At 52.1% G+C, this 23,374-nt stretch overlaps 1 protein-coding gene across 1 annotated transcript in view; it reads right to left on the bottom strand.

Annotated features, from left to right (window-relative positions):
* Window positions 1-23,374, bottom strand: part of BRINP2 (BMP/retinoic acid inducible neural specific 2) — a 55,977-nt gene that overhangs the window by 9,206 nt on the left and 23,397 nt on the right. The window contains exons 2-5 of the mRNA XM_034779289.1: window positions 20,620-20,956; window positions 5,851-6,041; window positions 4,109-4,305; window positions 129-234 (exon numbers count right to left, since the gene is read on the bottom strand). Coding sequence (XP_034635180.1) covers window positions 129-234; window positions 4,109-4,305; window positions 5,851-6,041; window positions 20,620-20,882 — 757 coding nt within the window. The 5' untranslated portion in view covers window positions 20,883-20,956. The remainder of the gene's footprint in view (window positions 1-128; window positions 235-4,108; window positions 4,306-5,850; window positions 6,042-20,619; window positions 20,957-23,374) is intronic.

Genomic DNA, 23,374 nt, shown 5'->3' with positions numbered 1-23,374 from the left:
CTACCCGTCCTTGCTTCAGTATCCCTCCTCTCTCCCACTGGCCTCTCCCTCCCTTGATGACCATTGTAGCGGCTGGTCTGCCCCTTGCTAGGCATGGGGGATGAAAGGAGGAAGGCTGCCATCCTCACCTAGTAGCTGTACTTTGTTCTCAGGGCTCTGGACGAGAACTGAGCTGACCGAATCCAAGTTATCGTAGTTACTGCAGCCGAGAGGGCCCGTCCGGGTTTCGGTTACCTGCGAGACCAGGGGGTAGTAAGAGAGCGAGTGAGGTGGGACCTGGTGTTTGCATCACACCTCAGCAGTTAGGGTCTGAGCCTGCAGCTGAAAACGTGCAGAGCTCTGACCTGCACTCCTTCCTATGCCAGTGCTGGGCTCTGTGCCCCTCTACCCGGGCACCGCAGGCCTGACTCTCAGTACCCCCGGCTGTGCCAGACCTGGGGCCACAGAGAACTCTCGTCCCCTTGCTGAAGTCATTGCACATGTGAGGGGATTTGCCCTGCTGCATTGCCAGGGAGAAGCTGGATGCTGGCCAATTCCCAGCCCAGGAAGCCTGGTACACCAGATGAGTAGTTAGGGAAGGAAAAGGACCTATTACATCCCAGAGCCCACCCCCAGCAATGGCCGGGCGGCGTCTGCTGGTGGTGGCCCCATCAGGCATTAGCCAACTCGACACTAATAGTCCAAGCTCTGTTCTCAGCTCCTGGAGGCCAGGCAGGGCTATAGAAGGAGCAGGAGGGGGCAGAAATGGTGAGCAGCGAAGGCACAATACAGTGGTCCGGTTCATATGAAATAGAAGGAACATGGGAAGAGGCCAGAAGGGTGATGAGGTCCCCTTGCGAAATCCCGGCCCAGGTGGTCTCAGGCGGGGTGACCTTGGAAAGCAAATGTAAGTCAGAGGCCGCAGGGCCGTCCTTGCTGCCAACAAGGAGCCAGCCAGGCCAGCAGAGCAGTCCCGAGCGAGGGCGTCTGCGGCAGCGCGAGAGACAGGCGGCCCGGCAGCGCTGGGAGAAGGGGGAAATAATTGCGTGCTAATTGGCCTGTTGACAGAGAGCAGCTCTGCCTCCAGCCTGATGCAGCTCGGCTTCGTTAGCGTGGCCAATTTCCCATAACTAACAGGAAGGCACTAACCTCGCTCAGGCTCCTTTTCCCCTCCCAGCGGGGACACTGGCTGCCAGAGATGGGCTTATAATTGCCAGGCTGCGGGAGGAGAGCCCAGGGCGGGACTGGGCTTCAACCAGCCACAGTTTGCATCCCAAGTGCAGCATCGGGGTGGGGGTGGGGAGAACAGGGACCAGGAGATTCCCTTCCTGTCCCCTGACTCTATGTGGCACACCTGCTCTATGCTCATCAATCATGTTAGATCCACTTAGCTCAATCAGTTAACTTCAAAGAGCAGAGGAGGGCAGATCCGACAGTCACAAGGCGATCCCCAAAGGCCCAGATGAGACCAGCCTGTCCAGAGATCTCAAAGCACAGCTGTTTTACAGAAGGAATTCAGAGCATAGAGATTTGCCCCAAGTAACTCAGCGGCACAGCCCGGACTAGTAAGCAGATGTCCTGATTCCCCAGTTCATGCCGCATCCTCTGGGCCACGCTGTCAGCAGCCAGTGGGCGAGAGGAAATACACTTACGTTGGGTTCTACGTGGAGGGGAAGGAGGAGGTGCACAGTTGGCCTCCCATTTTCAGAGAAACAGGCCAGGATGGAGGCTGAGCCCTCTCCTATATAGCCCACCACAATGAGTGCTTTGCCTGATCTGTACCCAGCAGCTCCAGGCTGGGACCGGCATGACACTTTCAGAGGAAAGGCACAGATGTAGCAGAGCAATGCCAGCGCGAGAGCAGCAACTCCTCAGCCCTCCTCAGCAAGGACGGCCCTGCGGCCTCTGACTTACATTTGCTTTCCAAGGTCACCTGCCGCCTGAGACCACATGGGACGGGATTTCGCAAGGGGACCTCACCGCCCTTCTGGCCTCTTCCCATGTTCCTTCTATTTCATATGAACTGAACCACTGTTTTACTCCTTCGACCACTCACCATTTCTGCCCCTCCCCCTTCCACAGCGAGCTCCCCCGCCTACAGCATGAAGATCAGAGCTCAGGAAGGGTTTACAATGGAGCCTCTCAGCCCAATCTCCAACCACACAAGGAGATTGACTTGGCTTCTCTACCCACAACGTAGCAGGGTGTGGAGGCCCAGCACTGGCCCAGTAGTGGGCTGTAGGTCAGGGCTGAGGTGCACCAGCAGAGCGGTGGAGGGGAGCTTTTCACACCCTCTGGCCAATGTCTCCCTGTGAGTCTGGACACCAGCTGTTTCCCTGAGCCCCCCACTCTGATGACAGAACACCAGCTGCAGACCGCAGCATAAGAATGCCGTGCTGGTCCGTGCCGCGAACGGTCGCCAGGTGGGGCAGTTTAATGGTAGGCATTTGGAGCAGACGGGTGGGATACCGAGCGGTGGATTTCATTGCTGGCTCTTACGATGAAAGGCTGGTGTTTTATTTCCTGGTGGATTGTTCTCAGCCATATAAGATACCCAGGGGCTAAGCCACAGGAGCCAGTATGGACCTCAACAGAGGGAACAAGGTGAAAGCAAGACATCAGCTTGCTAAGGGACAGAGATGGTCAGAACAAGACACATCGTTTGGAGGGTCCGGTAAAGACTCCCCTGCCCAGATATTTGATTATTATTTATGTACACCTCTACCTCAATATAACGCTGTCCTCAGGAGCCAAAAAATCGTACCGCGTTATAGGTGAAACCGCGTTATATCGAACTTGCTTTGATTCGCCAGAGTGTGCAGTCCCGCCCCCCCCAGAGCACTGCTTTACCGCGTTATATCCGAATTCGTGTTATATCGGGTCGCGTTATATCAGGGTAGAGGTGTATATTGTGCCAGGCGCTGTACAAACACAGAGCAAGAGACAGCCATAGACAACCCCTTACAGGGCAGACCAAGGAAGTGCGTTACTGGCCCTGCATCACAGAGGGGAACAGAAGCAACTTGCTTGAAGTCACACACGTTCTGTAGCAGAAGCAGCCACCGAACCCCAGCTTTCTCAGCCAGAGGGCAATGCCTTGTGAGGGAGTGGCAGTCACAGCATGACTGTGCCCTATGGGAGGGAAGAGAGTCCAGTGCACCTGTGACTGATTAGCAGCTGCCCAACGGGGATTAAAAGAAAGCAGCTGGACCCTTATAAAGAGAGCGTCAGGCGGTAGCAGGTGAGAGCTGCCTGGGAGAGATGGGGAAGTTGCAAAGAGGAGAAAATGATGTGGGTCTTCCCTGGGAATAGGGAGGAAATGCTAGGAGGCCAGTGGAGGCCAGTGGTGGCTCTCAGGTGGCTGGCTGGGAGAGAGGGGCTCTGGAACAAGGGCGGAAAGGAGTGCTGGGGGACTCACGGGTGGGTGACCTGGAAGCGTTGTCCCCAGAGAGGGGACTGGAGAAATCCCTGTATCTAGAGGAGTGTTCCTGTGGGAACTGGGAGAACTGTTTTAGCATGAGAGTTTTATGCACTATTGCATGTGTACATGACTAAGTTATGCCTAGAGGTGAGTCTCTGAACTGGACAGTGAGACAGACTGTCTCTCTTTATGGCTGGACCGAGGGGAAACTGAGTCAGGAGCACATATCATGCCACAGCCTACCACAGGAGGGGCATGTGAGGAGGGGCCACCCTGTGACAATGGCTCAGTGCCTAGGGCAGTGAAGTGGGAGTCTGGAGACATGGGATCTCTTCCTGGTTCTGCCACTGACCAGCTGGGTGACCTTAGGCATGTCATGCCCTGCCCCATGCCTCAGTTTCCCCTCTCACCCTTTATCTGCCTTGTGTACTTTGATTGTAAGTTCGTAGGGACAGAGATGGTTCCTTCCAATGTGTTTGTGCAGCATCTGTTGTGTCTAGCGGCTACTGTAATACGCAGAGTAAGTACTTGCAAGGCCATCCCTCCTGGAATGAGCTCTGTACCCCTTTCACCTTTGCTTTACTTTGGAAAGCTAATGCCAGAGGTGCTAAGCTCCCATCCCCATCTGCATAGGCAGGGTCCCCCTTGCTGTCACCCCCACCCCCATCGTCCTGGGGCTTCCTGCTCCGCACTCAGCGGCGGTATTACCTTGATGGCGGCTGTGGCTATCTGGATGTGGTGGAGCCTGCGCAGCGTGCTTTCCCGGTCAATGAAGTACGAAGCAGCCAGCTGGTGCAGAGTCTCCAAGGAGACAGTGGAGCTGTTCCCGCCCCCTCCCGTCCCGACCGTTTCCGCCTTCCGGCTCAGCTTGCGCTTGTCCACGAAAATGGTCAGGGACTCTTCTCCTGCAGAGGCACATGAGCAGGTCAGTGTGCTCCAGCGACGCTCAGCTCTGCTTCACCGTCAGTCATCCATGGGCAGGAACGGAGCCAGAGCCCGCCTCCCTGCTGCCCCTCCGGGCTGGCCATCCCTCACAGCAATACAAGTCTGAAGGATGGGCTGCTGGGTAGGTCTGCCCCACAAGGCCTCTCGCAGGCACGCGAGTTGGCCCAGTGGGGGACGTCAGCCTGCAGCCCCTCTGATTTCCAGCCACTCTAATCAGACCCTGAAGACTGAACCCCGGATCGCCCAAGCAGTGTCACAGCCCCCTGCTGCTCGGTGGCCATCCTGAGCTGGCTCTAAGACATTGCCACTCCCTGGCCAGCTCGCCAGTGCCCAACTAGGAGGCTCAATCATGCGGAGACCTCCAGGAATCCAAACTGGTTCTGATGGGCAGGCGGGAGGGCACCATTGGAGGCCATCTCTCCATTACATCGGCCCTTCCTCTGCCTGGGGACACGTCCCTGTGGGTGGATTTACAGAACCAGCCTCTTATTAAAGGGCCATTGCGTCTTATCTTCTATTGCCTTGGCTCTCGCAGAGTGGCCCATTTGCAGGACAGAACACGAGAGGCTAGCACACAAATACAACCCATTCCACTTCTTCCCTCCATCTCTCCTGCATCTCTCATGTCCCCGTCAGAGCCCTGAGCCATGCTCCAGGACTTGCCCCCAATGCCAAGCAACCCAGTGCTTGAGGCTTGCGGAGCATCGGGGCATTCCTTTGGGGGATCCAGTGACGCTTGGCCAGAGGACTGCGGTTGAGTCATAGGAGACTCTCCTGCTCCATTCGGAGATGGAGCGTGCCTTGCCTGGCCCTCTGCAGACTGGGAGCGCTGAGATCACCTGTAGGTGTTAGCCTCGGCTAAGTGGAAATGTCTGTCTGCTCCCAGCCCCATGGTTGCTCAGTAAAGAGTCCCCATGCTTATTGGAGCCCTTGTATTTAGGGCTTGTTCTGCTGCTGCTTGTATCCCATTGCTCCGAGCTGATCCCAGACATCGAAAACACCCATGCGTCTCTTTCAAAACCCACCCCCTCTCTCTGCTGCTCTCCTTGCCAAACACTAGTTGCTGTTTTTATGGGCCCCACCAAAGCAACAGCAGCCAAGATTTTCCAAAGTCACTAGTGGTTTGAGGGACCCAACTTGAGATGCCGGAAAGGGGCCTGCTTCTCAGGAAGTGCAGCACATCCACCCTCCAAAAAAGAGTCTCTTTTCAGGGTTCTCAGGTTGGGACCCCAAAATCACTAGCCACTTTGGAAGATCTTGGCTGGTCGTCACTTCCGCTGCTGCTAGCTCATGGTTCCATGAGCAAGCAGTGTCCCCAGAACTGGGCGGACCATGTTCACATCTCGATGCTGCTACATAAGTAAGGCAGGAAAGGAAAAGGCCATTTTGCATGGGCCAGATCCTCAGCTGGTGGAAATGGAGTTAGCATCACTGACATCAATGTCAATTCGCACCAGCTGAGGATCTGTCCCCAGGAGCATAACTTTGGCACAGGGGGCACTTACCTCCCAGAGTGGCGGAGAGCAGGAAATGCGTGCCATATTTTTTAATCAGGTTTTCTGTAATCTGTTGCAGGCTGGGCCTTCGTCCCAAGAGGCGGATGTTCCGGATGAATTCGGGGGCCAAGGGCAGCGGTAAGCTGAAGAAATCTTTCCTTTCCAAGGCTAAGTTATTCACCTTCCAGCGGGCAAACTCTCTGGAGAAAGAAGTCAAGGAAAAGCAGCCATGAACTCCAGTATCCAGGTGAGAGGGAGGGGAGGATGGGGAAATGGGAGAGAACATAAACCCCCATCGCAGTCACAAAGGCTGTAGTATGTACTGGTCATTGTACCGCCTTCCATTAGTGGTGGGTGAAGGTAGTTCCAAGGAGACCCAAGCAAGATCAGGGCCTATTGTGCCAGGCACTGTAACAGGCACCTAGTGAGACAGGCTCTGCCCACAAGAGCTCACGCTCTAATAGACCAGACAGGATTCTCATCCCCACTTGTGACAGGCAGGACTAGGGTCTCTCATACCCATCCCAGGAAAGTATAGTAAAGGAGTCCTCCAAGCTGCACAGAGAGGCTGTGTGGGATATAGCCAATGAGGAAGGCTGCAAGGGGCTAGCCATTCACAGGATTGCAAGTTAGTATAAAAGGAGCTGCAGCACAGCCCCAACTGAGGGCAGGTCTTCACTACAGGGGAGGTCGATTTAAGATACGCAAATTCAGCTACGCGAATAGCGTAGCTGAATTCGACGTATCGGAGCCGACTTACCCCGCTGTGAGGACGGCGGCAAAATTGACCTCCGCGGCTCCCCGTCAACGGCGCTTACTCCCACCTCCGCTGGTGGAGTAAGAGCGTCGATTCGGGGATCGATTGTTGCGTCCTGACGAGACACGATAATTTGATCCCCGAGAGATCGATTTCTACCCCCCGATTCAGGCGGGTAGTGTAGACCTAGCCTCAGTTGCTGCTTACAGCCAGGGAAGTGCAGGTGGTGCTCCTGGCTGGCCAAAGGGAACTGCAGCACCACAGACAACTCAGTGTGGGCAGGGACTGGGGGAGCCAGAAAGAGCTGCTGGCTGGCTGTTGGGCCTGAACACAAAAGAGCCCTGAGGTAGGGTAAAGCTTTGGTGAAGGCTGGGGCTGCAGGAAAGTGGCCCCGGGAACTGAAAGTGGTTGTTAAGGGGACATGGTGGGATGTGGCTGTGATTCTTAGGGTCCCTGGGTGGGGACCCAGAGTAGTGGGCGGGCCCAAGTCCCCCCCCATAGGCCAATGGGGAAGAGATCTAAATTGTACAGTGATAAACTCCAGAAGGGGATCTGAACTGTTAAGAGGCTCAGCTGGGGCCAGAACTGACCAGAGCAGGAGAAGAGCCTCCACAGAGGAGGCCCTGCGGGCACGGCTCCCTACCAGGGCCAGGAGCGCTGAAAGACTTTGTTGCACTGCTACCCCAGAAGGGCTCTGAGTTGTGTTCCATATACACGGTGTGAGACTTGGCTGGAGGGGTCACCACAGACTGACAGAGGTGCAGACACACCTAGCCAGAGGGTGCTCCTCAGAGGTGGGGTGCCACCCTGTTACATGCTGTACAGATGGGGAACTGAGGCACAGAACCCAGGGTCACAAGGGGAGTCAGTGGTAGAGCAGGGAATTGGATCCAAATCTCCTGCATTCCAGCCCAGGGCTGTAACCACAAGGCCAGCCTCTCTCTCCTTCAGCTACCACCTCACATCATCTCAGTTGCTTTCCCTTAGTACGTGGAGTCAGGTAAAGCCCGGCTTCCTCTATGCTCTGTCCTGCAGGCGTGCTGGCTCCCTTTGTTGTGGAGTACATGAGCCCCTGCCGGCATGCAGCGCAATACAAATCCATGTATATACGACAAGTCCCACATGTGTGCTGGAAACATCTCATTTGGAGGGAGCTGGGCTAGGGATATTGCAATATCAGCTGGTTAAGTACGCCCACAGAGAACTGAATAGATTAGGGATTTAGCCAGAGTCTCTCATAACTGGCGGTAACAGACAATATCTAACAGGTCTAGCTCCCTCCAACGCGCCCCTCGTATGATCAATAACTCTGCTCTGGCAGCCGAGAGGAGAGACTGGAATGGAAACAATTCCAGCTCAGTTCAAAGGAGATGGGGGTGAGAGAGAATGGATGGAGGCTGCATGCACAGCTGCTATTCCAAAGACCAAGGCAAGAAGTTGAAATGAAACAACGTCAGCCTGGGAGTAAGGCACAGTGATGATGATGATGATGAACCACAGGTAAAGCTTCCCAAGGGATGCTCCATCACTCTGCAGCTTTAGCATGAGACTGCATGGATGGCCTCCTATAGGATATGCACTAGTTCCACCACACATTAAGGACCTGAAGTGGGGATCACTGGGTGATGTTCACTGGCCTGGGTGATGCAGAAGGTTGGACCGGATGATCACAATGATCCCTTCTGGCTTTCCAGTTTATGAATCTACCCATCCCCTGCTGCTGAGGCATCCAAACTCATTTCACATGTGAGCCAAATTCGAACCAGCGAATCCATTGGTAAAAAGGCCAATCCTGACGATTTGCAAGAAGCATTTACCACCCTTTGATCTAAATGGATTAACCCGTAGGCTAGTAGGCTACCACAGGCATTTCCCCACACCGCAGCCCAGTGAATGCTTAGGGGGACATAACCCCAGTCTCAGGGTTGATGGGTGGATGCATGTGAGAATGCTTACTACCAGCCCCAGCCAATGGTGCACAAGTTTGTAGGTAGTGTGGACAGGCTAAAAGTGCTATGTGGACTCGGCTGACAGCACAGTGATCCCATCGGGGAATTCTGCGGCTGAAATCTTTGCTCTGCTATGCAGCTGTGTGTATCAGCTATTCCTGGTGGGCAGGACACTGGAAATGTTTCCAAGGTTAGATATACAGACCGGTACTCAGAGCTAAGGCAGACATGCCAAAACTTCAGGCTTGGTCCACTGACACCTCACCAGAGGGCTGCATCTAATCTGCAGGAACATTTGCCGAAGTTCAGAAATGAAAAATGCATGCACACAGCTATGCTGCTTGCTTCTCCCTTGCCTCTCCGGTGATAGACAGGTGTGGACTGCTGGCTGATGGATTCCACCCACAAGACACACTAGTAGCTGATCACAGTGTTCTCCTCATGCAGTTCCCACCCTGCAGATGTTTTCAGAGAGCGTGAGCTGAAGCCCACTGAAATCAATGAAAAGACTCCTGATGGTTTTGTATTAGCCCCAAAGAAAGGCACATGATGCTCGGTATTATGGTAGCATGAGATCAGGGCCCCAGTATGCTGTGCACTGTACACACATGGCAAGAGAGTGCCTGCACCTTAGATCTTGCAGTCTAAATAGACAAGGAGTGGGAGGGGAAATAGATGAAGTGTTTTGCCCAAAGGCACTCAGCAGGTCAATGGCACAGCCAGGAAATAGAACTCAGGTCTACCGACTAGACCACACTGCTTGCTAATTATATCAGTTAAAAATTAAAGTTATAAACAAATGTAGGTAATCCCAGAGCCATTAGTTATAGTAGCAAGCCAGTATGTATTAATGCTATGTGCAATAGTAATAAATTAATCCTAAATGGTCTGAACTATTTATAAAGGCTATGGAACCATTCAGTTATAGGAACAGATCTTATGCCACATGCAACATCCTGGGCCTGATTTTTCTCTGGTTTACACCCTTGACTTCATTGTCCTGATTTACACAGCTGTAGGTGAGAGGAGACTCAGTCCCCGGTATGCTAATATACTTACATGTAAATATAATTGTACATGGAGACTGACTAAATAAAAAGGATTTGGAAGGCTGGGGCTCTGGCCTGTTAAAATCATTTTCCCCGGCACTCTGCCCCTCCATATCTAAGATACTGAACAATGGACTATAGGACACAGCCGTTCTCTGGGCATGCCTGAGCCAAGGGGTCTGAGGTTTAAAATGTTATTACCCTGTAAATACAGTGTTATCTCTACTAGAAACAGTGCTATAAAATCAGTGCCTGACACTGCTCCTATTGAAACTACAGGCAAAACTCCCACTGACCTGTCTGGGTCGGCTTATGAATGGGAGTAGGGCACAAGTCAGCAGGGGTCCTCAGGAATACCCTCCACAGGTGTCCACAGCCCCACCGCCCGGGGCTCTCCAAGCAATGTGAGGCTGCCAACTTGGCTGCTATCCCCAGACAGGGCTGTTGCAGGAACGGGGTGGAAGGGAAGGCCCGATCTGATGCTTTCCCACGCAGCGTGGGAGTATGCTCAGCTATGCCACCTCCTGGAGGTGGGAATTCTGGGAATGGAGGGGGACAGGAAAGGAAACTAGAGTGTAAACAATGGAATTCAAACTCATAACCTCTCTTGGCACATAGCACCTTCCCTTACCCTCCCAGCACCTCTGGCAGGAAGGGACGTATTATCCCTGTTTTATAAAGGAAGAACCGAAGCACTGAGAAACACCAAGTAACTTGCCCAAAGTCAAGCAGGCAGTCTATGGCTGAACTAGGAATTGACTCCAGATCTCCTGGGTCGCAACTCAGTGCCCTCTCCCCTAGATCATCCCTCCTACTCAGCTGTTACCCTGTCACAAGCCCTGCTAGTGCACAAGGGTTTATACCCACGCTTTGCCAAGCACTGCACCCCCCTGCCGTATTGAGGGGCACCATCAGGGGAAGGAGGTTGGCAGCATGTGCTGGCATTGGGTAATTTGGTAAGTAACATCTCAACATCTGCAGCCTGCAAAATGTGCCATATGGTACGTGCCAAGCCCCGTTTAAAAGGACTCCCACATCCCTGGCACCATCTGCACTCACTGCAAGGTCGGCATAGAGGCAATTTACCAGCCCGCTGTGTTCCCAAACAATGGCCCTGTAAACAATGATTGGCCAATTTCATTCTAATCTTTGCAATTTTGCTCTAATTAAAATCAGGCTGTGGCTTTCAGCCGGTTTAATTAAGGGTGATTGGAAGAGATGGAGGAGAGGCTGGGGTGAGCGGCCAGCCGGAGTATCTGCCATCGCTCCAGTGATGGCACCCCGTGTGGGTTTTTATTAGGTTAAATGGGCAGCGCAACAGCCATGTCGGAGAGCAGACAAGCGCTTGAAGTTGCCGCTGTGAGACTGCAAAGCCCTGAGCAGCCAAGCGTGCCTGTGCTCTTCACAATCGGCCTGGCCCAGAAATTATCACCACCGACAGCCCAGAGTCTATTCCAGAGGGAGAATGGAGGCTCAGGTTTGGCACTTTTTGTTCATTTCGGTCACTTGTTCCTTCCCATCACCACCTTTGGGCTGTGGGCCCAGCTCCTCTGAGGGGCCCAGCTGAACAGTGAATCAGTGAGAGGGGTGAAGTCTATGCAGGGGGGTGATGTGCTGGGGAGCAAGGAAGGGGAGGGTGGGAGAGGAAGATCACCCGTGGCCGGGAAGGACTGAGAAGAAGAGTCTGTCCAGGTGCTGAAGGAAGAAGACCAAAGGGTCTGCGTATGGGGAGCTGGGAGAAAGAGCAGGGACTGGTGTTTGGCATTAGGCCCCATTTATCCCACTCTCCCCTGCTTCTGACTATGTCTGAGATCCGTCCTCTTCCAGCCACAGGCGTGGGGGCCATGTCTCGGCAGAAGCCTTATGTCCCTTGCCTGGGGTACATGTCTCTCTGGAATAGCGTCCCCCTGCTTTGACCTGGCGGGGGAGGGGTGAAGAAACCTCTTGGCCCCATTTCCTCACCACAGACAAAGCCTCCTTTGCTCTGGCTAATGGGTTGGAGGGGCAGACACTCCTGCCATCAGGGGCTAGGCCTTGGCCTTTGTTGGATGGTTAGTGGTATGGACTGGGCACCTGTCAGAGGGGCTGAGTTTTGGCCTTGAGGACTTGCTCCTATGTCAGCATGTGTGAGGGCTTAGGAGTGAGAGATGCTTTATTCTGACAAACCTATTATACCCCATACATGGTCAGTGTCCTGTCCTCATCAGCAAAGCCCCCCCCCCATTCCAGTGCTGGGCCCCCATACATCAACACCCCTAGGTTCTGTCCCACAGTAGGTCCCTGGCTCTTCCTGTGCCCACACACTGCCAAAGCACTGACACCCTGACCTGCCTCACCTCTGGCTGTGCCAACCAGAGCATTGCCCCGCTCCCTCAAGGCACCTCAGTCCTGATCTTTAGCAGTGCCTGCTCTTCCAGCTCCCCAATGTGACTTAATCAGCACTCCCGCCTATTCCAGTTCGTGGCCATGTGCTAGCTTAGCATGTGCCCCACAAACCTCCCCCCACACTTGATTCACACGGGACCAACAGCAAATCTGAACGCTGGGCTCCACCCAGAAAACAACAGCGCGACTCCCCAATGCCATGCAGGTCCTTCTCAGAGAGGCTCTTTAGATCCAAGTGCAGAAGGCTCTGTCAAGTGGAGGTGGATTAGTTTACCCTGAGTTTTGCTGTTGTGCTATCAAAACAAATCCAAAGGGTTGCTAGCTGATTACATGCCTCGGAGGAGCTGAGAAACAATGGTTGCCTTAATCCATGTGGGGTTCTTTCTTCCTGTCTCACCTTCGTCACCAGCATTTTCTCCAGAGACCTCTGGGTCCCAGAGCAGCAGCATGGAGGCCAGGGTGGTGGTGGTGAAAATCAATCCCCTGAAGGCACCAGGATACATAACAACAAGCTGATCACAGCACTGGCAGCAGCTGCTTTGTTTGTTGTCAAAAAGGGCCTTGTACTAGAATCTCTGCTTTTCTCTGCCTTTCAAAAACCACCTCCCCGGCTGTAAGGGTTTTGTACAGAAAAACCCCATATAGTCTTTTAGAGACAATTAGGTGCTGATGCTCATTAAAGTGAGAAACTGACAGCACTGATTAGAGGAAGGCAGAGTGTTAGGCAAGCAATGTGCAAGATTCCCACGCATACAGCTCTGCCAAAGTGCTTCCATCATGACCCCTGCTATTCCAGCCCTAAGTTTTCTGCTGGCTAGAAACATCAGATGCATCTAATTGTGGGTGGGTGGATGGGAGAAGGAAGAGGACAGTGAGCAAAAAGGGAGAAAAAAGCCCATCAGTGTCTATCTGAACAGCCTCCCGAGGTTAAAGGCTGCTAGGGTGTTATTAATCAGCAAACCCAACTGGTGTCATCACCCCCCTCTAACTGGAATTCTCACTGTTTCCAGTACACGCCTCCCCAGCTAGAGCTGACCTTCAATTAATAGTTCCCCAGGCTGTTCTGCTCATTCATGGCTAGTGCAAGAGCTGGTTGAAAGAAGGGAAAGATTTTTTTCATGAGTGTTTTCAAAATTTTCTAAACAATTTTTCTTTTGACGGGTTCTAAAGGGTTTTCATTTCTTTGGAATATTTTGTGAAAATCTGTATTTAAAGTTATTTTGGTTTCAAAATTTTTCACTTTTTCCTCCAGTTTTTGGGAACCGGGGGGTGGTTTGTTTTCTGTGTTTTGCCCTCTTTTTCATTTTGCCACTAAAAAGGGAAGAGAAAGAGAGAGAAATAAAGGGGAAAATGAAAACTTGGACATGTTTGGATTTGGGGTTGTCCTGAAAAATGGATAACTTCAAAAAAAGCCCTGGGCCTGTGATATTTACATGAATGTAATAATATAATACATTGTATTATACCTTGCCCACAAAATGGGGTCCTAGTCTGTGACTGTTGCAATATAAATAATTACTACACCACAAAAACCTCCATTAAAAGAACATTATTAAGGTTGCAAAGTCAATTGTTCAAAAGTTAGGAAATGCTAGAATTAAGGTTGCCTGTCTCACCTTATTTTGGCCCCCTGTGTGTATGCTGTATGGTACAGTCTTTAATTATGTGATCACATACTATTTTTTCCTCCCGAGTCCTGTCTCCTTCAATGCACAGGATGGACAGTGCTCACTGAAGGAGCAGCTAGCCAATATTTTGTTTTCTCCTCATTGTTCAATGGGTAGCCTCAGGCCTTATTTACTGCACACTATTCCAACCCTGTCTGAAGACAGAATTATTAATTAAATGGGCTTCTCTGTGGTGCTTGTCACTACAGTATAGGAGTGCTTCACAAATATTAATTCATTGTCACAATACCCCTGTGAGATAAGGGAGTATTATCTCCATTTTCCAGATTAGGAGCACACAGAGATTAAAGTAAAAAATAATCACTAATTTAATAGATACCTAGGGCCCGGTTTTTTAGAGAACTTAGTATTAATTTATAGTACATTATGTGTTTAAAGCACAGCCCATTGACTTTAGTTGCAGCGGTGCATACTCAGTGCTTCTGCAAATCAGATCACAGGATCTCAATTTGGGCACCCAAGAAAATGAGGAATACATAATTAGTGGCCCTCTGTGAAAAGTTGGGTTTAGGTGACTTGCCCAGCATCACACAGAATCTCTGTGGCAGAGGAGGGGATAGAATTCAGTTATCCAGGGCAGCATCTCACTGCCTTAGCCATAAAACCATTCTTTCTCTTCTTGCAATCCCCTGTCTCCTTCACTACACCATTCCCAATTCTGCAACAAATGAAGCAAGGTCCTACAGGCAACGGCCTCCTTCACTACACAGCCTGATTAGTCTCCAGAGCAGATCCATGCCACATACCAAATGAGGCAAGGGTTTTGTGGAAAAAAAATGTATGTGATCCTGTAATTAACAATGGTATCATAATGCATTTGCACAAGGGTGCCAAATTAAGATTACACACCAAACTTAATACTGGAATTTCCTAACTTTTGAGTGCTTGACTTTGCAACCTAAGTTATTTTTAATGTGTGTGATTTCCTGGGTTTTTAAAAAAGCAAACAGAACAAACAGAAATTCTGTCACGTGGCATCATATTGACACCCCATATGATTCATTGCAGTCTGACATCACGCCCACATAAAATAATGGAGCGGCTAATACGAGACCCAATTAATTAAGAACTAAAGGAGGGTAATATAATTAATGCCAATCAACATGGGTTTGTGGAAAACAGATTCTGTCAAACGAATCTGGATATATTTTTTGATGGGATTACACATTCAGTTGATAATAGTGTTGATGCAATATACTTAGACTTTTGTAAGGCATTTGACTTGATACCACACAACATTTTGATTACAAAACTAGAATGGGATCAAATAAATATGGCACAATTTGAATGGATTAAAAACTGGCTAACTGATAGATCTCAAATATAACTGTATACACTGAATCATCATCGAGCAGGTGTGTTTCTAGTGAGCTCCTCTGGGGATCAGTTCTTGGCCCCAACATTTTTATCAATGACTTGGAAGAAAACATAAAATCATCACTGATAAAGTTTGCAGATGACCCAAAAATTGAGGGAGTGGTAAATAATGAAGAGGACAGGTCACTGACACAGAGTGCTCTGAATCGCTTGGCAAGCAGGGCACAAGCAAACAATATGAGTTTTAACAAAGCTAAATGTAAATGGGTACCTCTAGGAACAAAGAACATAGGCCATACTTACAGGATGGGGCACTCTGCCCTGGGAAGCAGAGACTCTGAAAAAGATTTGGGGGTTATGGTGGATAATCAGCTGAACATGAGCTCCCAGTGCAAGGCTGTTGCAAAAAGGGCTAATGCTATCTTTGGATGCATAAACAGAATCACAAGTAGGAGTAGCGAGGTTATTTTACCCCGTATTTGGCACTGGTGTGACCACTGCTGGAATCCTGTGTCCAGTTCTTGTGTCCACAAATCAAGAAGGATGTTGATAAATCGGAGAGGATTCAGAGAAAAGCCATGAGAATGATTAGAGGATTAGAAAACATGCCTTACAGTGACAGACTCAAAGAGCTCAATCTATTTAGCTTAATAAAGAGAAGGTTAAAGGATGACTTGATCACAGTGTATAAGTACCAGCCTGGTGAACAAATATTGGCTAATGGGCTCTTCAGTTGTGCAGAGAAAGGGATAACAAGAAGCGGAAGCTAGACAAATTCAGACTGGAAATGTGTGTATTTTTAATAGTGAGGGTAATTAAGCATTGAAACAACTTCTAAGGGGTAATGGTGGATGCTCCATCACTGGAAATCTTTAGGTCTTTGGGTGTTTTGCTAAAAGCTCTGCTCTCAGAATTGTTTTTGGGGAAGTTCTCTGGCCTGTGTTACACAGGAGGTCAGACTAGATGATCCGGTGTTCCTTTCTGGCCTTGGAATCTCGGAATCAGCAGGGTTGGAACCCTTCGCTCCCGCACATAGATCTCTGCCACTGGAGCTGATGGAGGAACTGTAGTATTAGTAGGTGGATAGCAGTATTAGTATATTAACCTCTTTCTGGACCAGCACTAGAAGGGGGGAATGGGACAACTTGCCAGTGGGTTTCACAACTCTTTGCTGACAGCGGAGGAATGACATGGCTCAGGAATTTTGGGCTCCATTCCAGGCTCTGGAGGGGTGTGTGCTCTAGTGGGCACAGACTCTTCTGCATCTGTTTCCCCACCGCCCCAAGCTTGACCGTTTTGCACCCTTCCCTCCAATCTGTCCCTGTCCCAGTCCTGTTTCTTCCCCACTCCTGGCTCCTAATTCCAGTTCAGTTTGCCCCACATCGCTAATCCCAGTCTCCACTCTCAGGCCTCTCATCCCAGTCCCAGTTTCCTTGCTCAGCCAGTCTGAGTTCACCTCTCCCAACTCTTAATCCAATCTGTCTTCTCTCCTCTGGCTTTAGCCTCCAGTCAGCCCCTGCCAACTTGCCCACTTCCCCTGTCCCGAGTGGCTCCCTGACCCAGCTCATCATCTGATCTCAGTTCCCCCTCACACCCACTGGTTCCCAGTCTCTCCCTCATTTCCTTCCTCAGCTCCAGTCTCTCCTGGCTCCCACTCCAGTTTCCTTGCCTAGCCACTCCCAGTCTTTCCCCCCCATCCCAACTACCAGTCACATTTTCCCTCCCCTCTAGTCCCAGTCTCCTCCCAAGGCTCCTGGTCCCAATCTACTCCCTCAGGTCTGCCGCTTGTCCCCTCTGTATTCAAACCAGGCAGCTTCCTCCGCTGTGGAGGCTAGGCCGAGCAGGGAGGTCATGGAGAGCACAGGAGAGCCCAGATCCCTGCTCTCGGTTCCAGTGCCCATTCTGGCCAGGCCCGGCCTGTAGCAGCCTGGAGCTGCAGTTGCAGCAAAAGTCCTGCTCGGCCCCAGGTTGGAGCATGTTCAGTGTGGATGAAATGTTCAGGGAATTTACCTTTGAAGCGCTAGCCAATCTCTATACAATACCTCTAGGGAGGAGGGTGTAGATTAGATTGGTCTCCATTGATTCTGTGCTAGCTCCCATTCTGAGGGTCGCCTGGGCTTTGTGACATAGACTCTGCTGGTTCAGAATTGAACGGAGACCCGCCAGAATCCTTTCCCATAGGCCACCCAGGGCCGGCTCCAGGCACCAGGCAACCAAGCACATGCTTGGGGCGGCACCTGGTAAAGGGCGGCGGGGGGAGCGCGGCGCAGCATTCCGCGGGGAGGGGGGTGCTCCGGCGGCACGGCGCTCGGTGGGGGGGGCGGCGCTGGGGGGGGGGGTCCGGGGGGCGCGCGGCGGGGGGGGCGGGTTCCGGCGGGGGTGCGGCGCGGCGCTCGGCGGGGGCGGCACTTTTTTTTGCTGCTTGGGGCAGCAAAAAAGTTAGAGCCGGCCCTGAGGCCACCACATCGATCCTGGGGTTATGACTTTGGGTCGCCACTTACCACAGCCCACCTGAGGGCCAGGGCAAGGGGAGTCAGTTCCATCAACCCCAAGCCCATGTGCTTCCCAACACTCCTGTCATTTACTCCAGATGTCTGGGGCGGGCCATGGCTGAACCAGGCAGGAAAATAGGTCAGCAGAAGAGCTATTTAAGGGTGAAATCCACGACGCCCTATGCAGGAGACCAGCACAAAGCCTAGGCACCACTGAAGCCTGAGGACTTAAGCAGGGCTAAAAGTGACATACAGGCCATGTCCATTTCACCCCTGGTGTGAGGAAGTCAGGAATTCCCTGTGCCAGTGAGGAATCCAGCTGAGCTTCCAGCAGGTGACTGGACAGGTGCACAAAACACCACGCAGATTTCACTTCCCCAATAGTTTTGTGCTCATGCTTTCCCAGTGAGCAATGTCCTCCCCAGTAGCCACCCAGCCCTGGGTCCCCTGCCCTCTGTACACTGGTGCTAACAAGCAGCTCCTTTCCCCACTTCTGTCACCCAAACGCGCTCTGGCACTGCAGTGACAGCCGTGGCAGATTAAAGCAGAGTTTTCCCAATGCTGAAAGCAAGATGTTGATTGCCTTCAAATAGTCATCTTTTCTTTTCTTTTCTTTTCTCCCCCCATCCCTGCCCCCAGCAGACACTCTCTCTGTGCCTCACAGACAACCATGGTTTTTGCAACCCGCCTTCTCTCCAGAATCTGCTCTTCTGAAAGGGTGTAGAAATTAACCCTTTGTGTGCGGCAGCAGGGTGAAGATGCCTTGTCTCTTCTTTCTCTCCTGGAGGAATCCTGTGAGACGCCTGGGTTTCACTTGGATAGAATGGGGCAGCCTTTTCCTAATTGCTGACCCAAGGCTAGACTGGAGCAAGGAGCCATCTTTCCCCTGCCTTGTGTCCAGTGTGCAAGGGTAAGGAAGTATCACAGCCCCTGTGCTCAGGACAGTGGAAGGAGCACTCCCTCCTACCAACCCCTAGGGACATGGAAGAGGGAAGCCAGGGCTCCATTTCCCCTCTTTACTGATCACTGCAGCTGGCTGGGCAGATTGGAGGGGGGGGGGGGAGAGGAGGAATATTTTAAACCATTCTAAGAGATGGTACAGGGACAGTGCATGTGTAACCCATGGAGCGAATGGGGCTCTATGTCCCCCTCTAGTGGCTGCTCCACATCAGAGGCTAATGGCCCTACTATAGCCTCTCATGCTTTTAGCTTTGTAAGTCCCAGGCTCAAACCCCAAGTTGGAGGAAGGGCTGTACTTTCCCAAGCCAAATCTCTCCCTGAGGTAATACAGCTCCAGGTGGCCCCTCAACGCAGGCCATTGTGCCAAGCACCCACCCTGGCCCGTCGCTGCGAGAACGACATGCTAACCAGCCTTTCCCTGCTGCGCACAAGGGCGTTGAAAGATTGTATTCTGGGAGCTGGCCAAGCACTCAGAGATGCTCAGATGGCCAGGCTAGAGACATGAAAAGTGGTGTTATTGGAGCTATAACTGTTATTGCTGCCTATAAAATGATCCAGCCCTTTATCAAAGCCCATCACACTGCCTGACTTGCTCCTGCAAGGCTCAGCACCACAGCCCCCCTTCTGCCATAAGCTCCATGAATAACCTGTCCCCTGTTTGCTCTACATATGCAATCAGGATGGCCTATAAATAGCACGTCTTTTCCAGTGCTCTCTGAAGTCACAGTAAGGTCTGACGGCATCGCGGGGTTATTTGCCTGCCTGTTTTGTTTCTCAATCACATTTAGCTTTGGTTCAACCCGCTTGTGCATTGAGCTGCCTGCTCTGGATTCCAAGGCCTGGCTCGCTACTGGACCCATTAGAATTCATCTTGCTCCTGCCCTGGGATCAGCTCTGTGCCAGCTGGTGAGGTGAATGACACTGAAGCCTCATTGATTTGCACTTGCTGGCCCAGATTATGCTGAGTATAGTGGAAAGGGGGAGGAGGAGAGCTTTTGGGAGCCAGTTGTGGCCAGTTACAGCTTCCTGAATCTCTGCCCTTGGACTCAGAACAGCTTAGAGCAGCATCAAACTGCACCAGCTGGCTATGGCCCATAGGGACCACATGGCAGCTGGAAACTGCCAAAGGACTAGGCATATTGGTCACTCCACTTGCTGCTTCCTTCCACCTTTACATTGACATGCCCTCTGCACTACTTGGGATATCCCCAAGAAAGCATGGAGGGCGGTTTCTTCTCCCTTGGCATCCCCTGAGCGGCACCCAAGGACGGAAGATCTGAGAATCTGGCCTGTTGGCGTTGTTTATTTCTAGTAGAAGAGAGGCTAGAGGCTGCAACTGAGATTAGGGCCTCACCGTAACCAGCCCATAGTGCAAGCCAGTCTCCATCCTGAGGAGCATTGGGTCTGAACAGCCTGGCCTAAAAGCTCATGTCTGACTGGGACAGGCTTTGCCAGAGTTAGTGACTCCATGAGTAAATGAACAAAGACAATACCTAAAAACCCATCCTGAGATCTAGCACCCCCAAACAGGCTTCGTTCAGTTATTTAGACAAAAGGGGTTCAATTATGTATGACAATATTTCCTTGTTAACTAGCTCCACCTCTCAGTCGGCTGAAGCCCCAGGGTGGTCAGTGGAGTATAGCAGGGCGGTTAGCAAGGGTCGGGTGTATTTGCTTTGGAAACTCCTTGGGCCTAATCCAGCCCTGGCTTTAATGAATTTGATCCTTTCTATTTAAACTGCAAATCCATGGCCAAACACCACTTGCAGCCGTGTGTGTGTCATTGAGAAGGCAGAGTTTGGCTCACACTGGGTGATCTTCTAGCGTTATCCCCAGTGGTAATGTACAAATGCGCATCAGAGCAGCAGAGTTGGGACAGTGGCTCCTGAGGATTTGCCAGGATCTGTTTGCAATCACCCAATTCATGGGAGGGCGATGGGGGAAGATTCACCCCATGGGGGCTTACATGGGAATTAAGAGGTGAACAGCACTCCTATCTGAGCAGATCTGTTCTATTCCACTAGAGGGCAGCAATGCACACACGTGCGCATACACATGCTAGCTCGTCATTTTTGCCTGCCCCACCCTGTCTCTCTTTTCTCCCCTCCTCTCCGAGCGCATTCACCTCGCCCCTGTAGAGAGACAGCCCGCTAGGGAAGGAATGCCAGCTCCCCCTCTCACCTGTAGATCCTGTACCTGGTGGTGAAACCCTGCCGGTAGCGCTCGGCGAAGTCGGTGTATTCCTGAGCTCGGTGAAATGGTCCCCGGTCGGTGAGCAGCCAGTCCAGCGGCGCCTGGCCGGGGGAGGAGGAGGCGGCATGCTGGTCAGGCACCGGGCCGGCAGCGGCGGCGGCTACCAACCCCCGGCAGCACAGACTCAGGACCAATAGCGGCAATGCCCATGGGACCATCAGCCGGAGCCCTTCAAACTGCTGCCACCTCATGCTTCTCCTGCGCGGTTGGCTTCTTCATTCTCTCGCCACTCTCTCCCCCTCGGCGCTCCTCAGGACCTCCGGCGCTGCAACGGCACGAGGGGAAGGGCGTTAGTGAGAGAGACCGACAGGCAGAGAACCCACTGGTAGCCTACATGCTCTTATGCTAGGTACTGGGGAGAAACACATGGCAGGCAAATAGCTAGGTCTGAACCCTGTCGGTGGCTGTTTGTTCTACCCTGAGTTTGGCACTTGTCAGTGTGTTTGGCACTGGTGAAAGGTGCTGGACTCCAAAGTCCTCTCTTTACCAGAACAACTACCACTGGGCAATATCAGGACAGGCTTGCCCCATGCTGCCCCACCAGCGTAGCTCAGCTCCCATGAGTAGGGGAAATTCCTTCTCCTGGCCCTGTTCTGGCCTTGAGCTGTGGCTGCTGACCAGAGTGCTCCGGGTCTCGGCTGTGGGATGGTGATGTTGGTGGTGTAGAAAGATGCAAAGGGAGAAGGTGCAGGGCTCCAGGACAGGGGGAATTCACAGGGTCTGGGGACAAAGCTGCAAAATGCAATACCACTTTGACAGATTCCAGAGGGCATCGGGCGTGTCACTCCTCCCAGTTTCATCCAGTTCACTAAACGCCCTGCCATTTGGCAAAATGGTGCCTATGGTGACCTTCCAAGACAGGCCTGGCCCAAAGGAAGCTCCTTGTCCATCCTGCCACAAGGCATTTTTGCAATGTGTCACTATGGATGTGACCTCTTGGGCAGCTCCAGTGGAGATTTCAATGGGCTTCCATGGATTTAGGAGCTGAGACCTATCGTCCTATCTCAGGGTGTGCATCCAACCCCGAGGAGTCATAGCTACTTGCTTGGGGACCAGTTCCCTTTAGCATCACTGTATCCCAAACCACGCTCAGCTGCTACCTTGCTCCTCAATTCTGTGACACGCTTCCCGACCTTTCCTCCTTTGCTGCATGGATGCTCCTACCCTCTGACTGGACCTGCCATGCACACAGAGGAGTGGACTCGTGCTCTGGACGGGGTGCACAGTCCCGAAAGCCGCTATCTAGCATGTGCTTACTCTGCACAAACCTACTGCGCCCAGCTAAGTCCTTTGGTCCAGGGTTCTGATTGTTGAGGAAATGAAACGCTCAGTAACAGTGAGGGGAACAATGTGTCAGCATCGCAGCCCTGACTGCCAAAGCAACTAGACAAATAAAAAAAACCCAGACAGCCAGAAAACCAAACAAACCAATAAACTGTTGAAGAAACGTGTATCACTTCCAACCAAGGCCAGAGCTCTGCAAAGCAGCGCTTCCATTTAAGCACCAAAGTGGTTAGAAAATTGGGCCAGGAGCATCCCTCTGGGAGTGGCTGGGTGGCAAGTGCTTTGTAAAGGTCACTCTCACGGGAGGGTGCTGAGCACTTGACAATTTGGTCCTGAGCGTCTTCTTTTCCTGGGGATGGTACCCGATGTCCAGTCCAGGCAGGCAAAGAAATCCTCTTTCACAACCATTTCCTAAGTGCATTAGCACATAGAGAAGGGCAGGTAAAATGGGATTGAGGGGCCCCTTTATCTGTCTAATAGGGCAGCCTGTCGCTTTAAGGGTCAGCTGGCCCTGTCCAGTTAGCCCCATCTGTGCCATAATTAGCTGCCTCTCCTCCTGAGGAGGTGGGACTAATGGGGCGGGTGTGAGTATGGCAAACAGCTGGGCTTTGTAAAGAGGCTTGAGAGGCACAGTTCTGGGAGCAAGCTGTGGTAGTGACCGCAGAAAGCAGGCTCCTCTGGCAGGGGGCAGGGTGCAGCGTAGGTCCCTGAGATATGGCCTGCAGGAAGGTCCCTGAGAGAAGCTTGTGGGCTCCACAGGGAGGGAAGGCAGTGGGAGAAAGCTGCTAGGAGAGAAAGAGCCTCTGTGGAGAAAGTGCCCTGCTAAAGGAGCAAGAACTCTACAGGCCTGTGGGAGTAGAGGGCAAAGAGCAGGGAACTCCAACGAGTGATAGACTCTGAGAGAGACTCCAAAGGAAGCATCCTGGGATCCAAGTCTCTAAAAAAGACAGAAAGCCTTCAAGATAGCCTAGAAGGAGCAGAGAACTAAGCCCACAAGGTGGGTGGAAGAACAAGACTTCTGTTATCCTGGAAGGGGCCTGAACTTGAAAGGTGACCTAGTTGGAAGGCTGGTCCCCAGAAGATCCAGCCTGTTGCAGAACCAGCTTGACTGACAACCGGGTTCTGCGACTAGTGGCAGCCTTTATTTACACTGTATTGGTTCTGCCAACAAGGGATCTGATACTGGAGCAGCCTTAGTGAGAGACCAAAGTCTCCCATCCCTCTGGTGGCTGGCTGGGTCAGCATTTTGCTCATAACCAGAGCTGACCTCAAAGGAAGACCCTCATGGCCCCTTGGCAGGGAGTGACCCAATAGGGGTCATCCTGCCAAGGCCGGCTCCAGGCACCAGCAAAGGAAGCAGGTGCTTGGGGCGGCCATTGGAAAGGGGCGGCACGTCCGG

This window comes from Trachemys scripta, chromosome 8, assembly GCF_013100865.1.
Source record: "Trachemys scripta elegans isolate TJP31775 chromosome 8, CAS_Tse_1.0, whole genome shotgun sequence".
NCBI lineage: Eukaryota > Metazoa > Chordata > Testudines > Emydidae > Trachemys > Trachemys scripta.
Note: the sequence above shows the minus strand (reverse complement) of the source record. Positions and strands in the feature narration are given on the sequence as shown.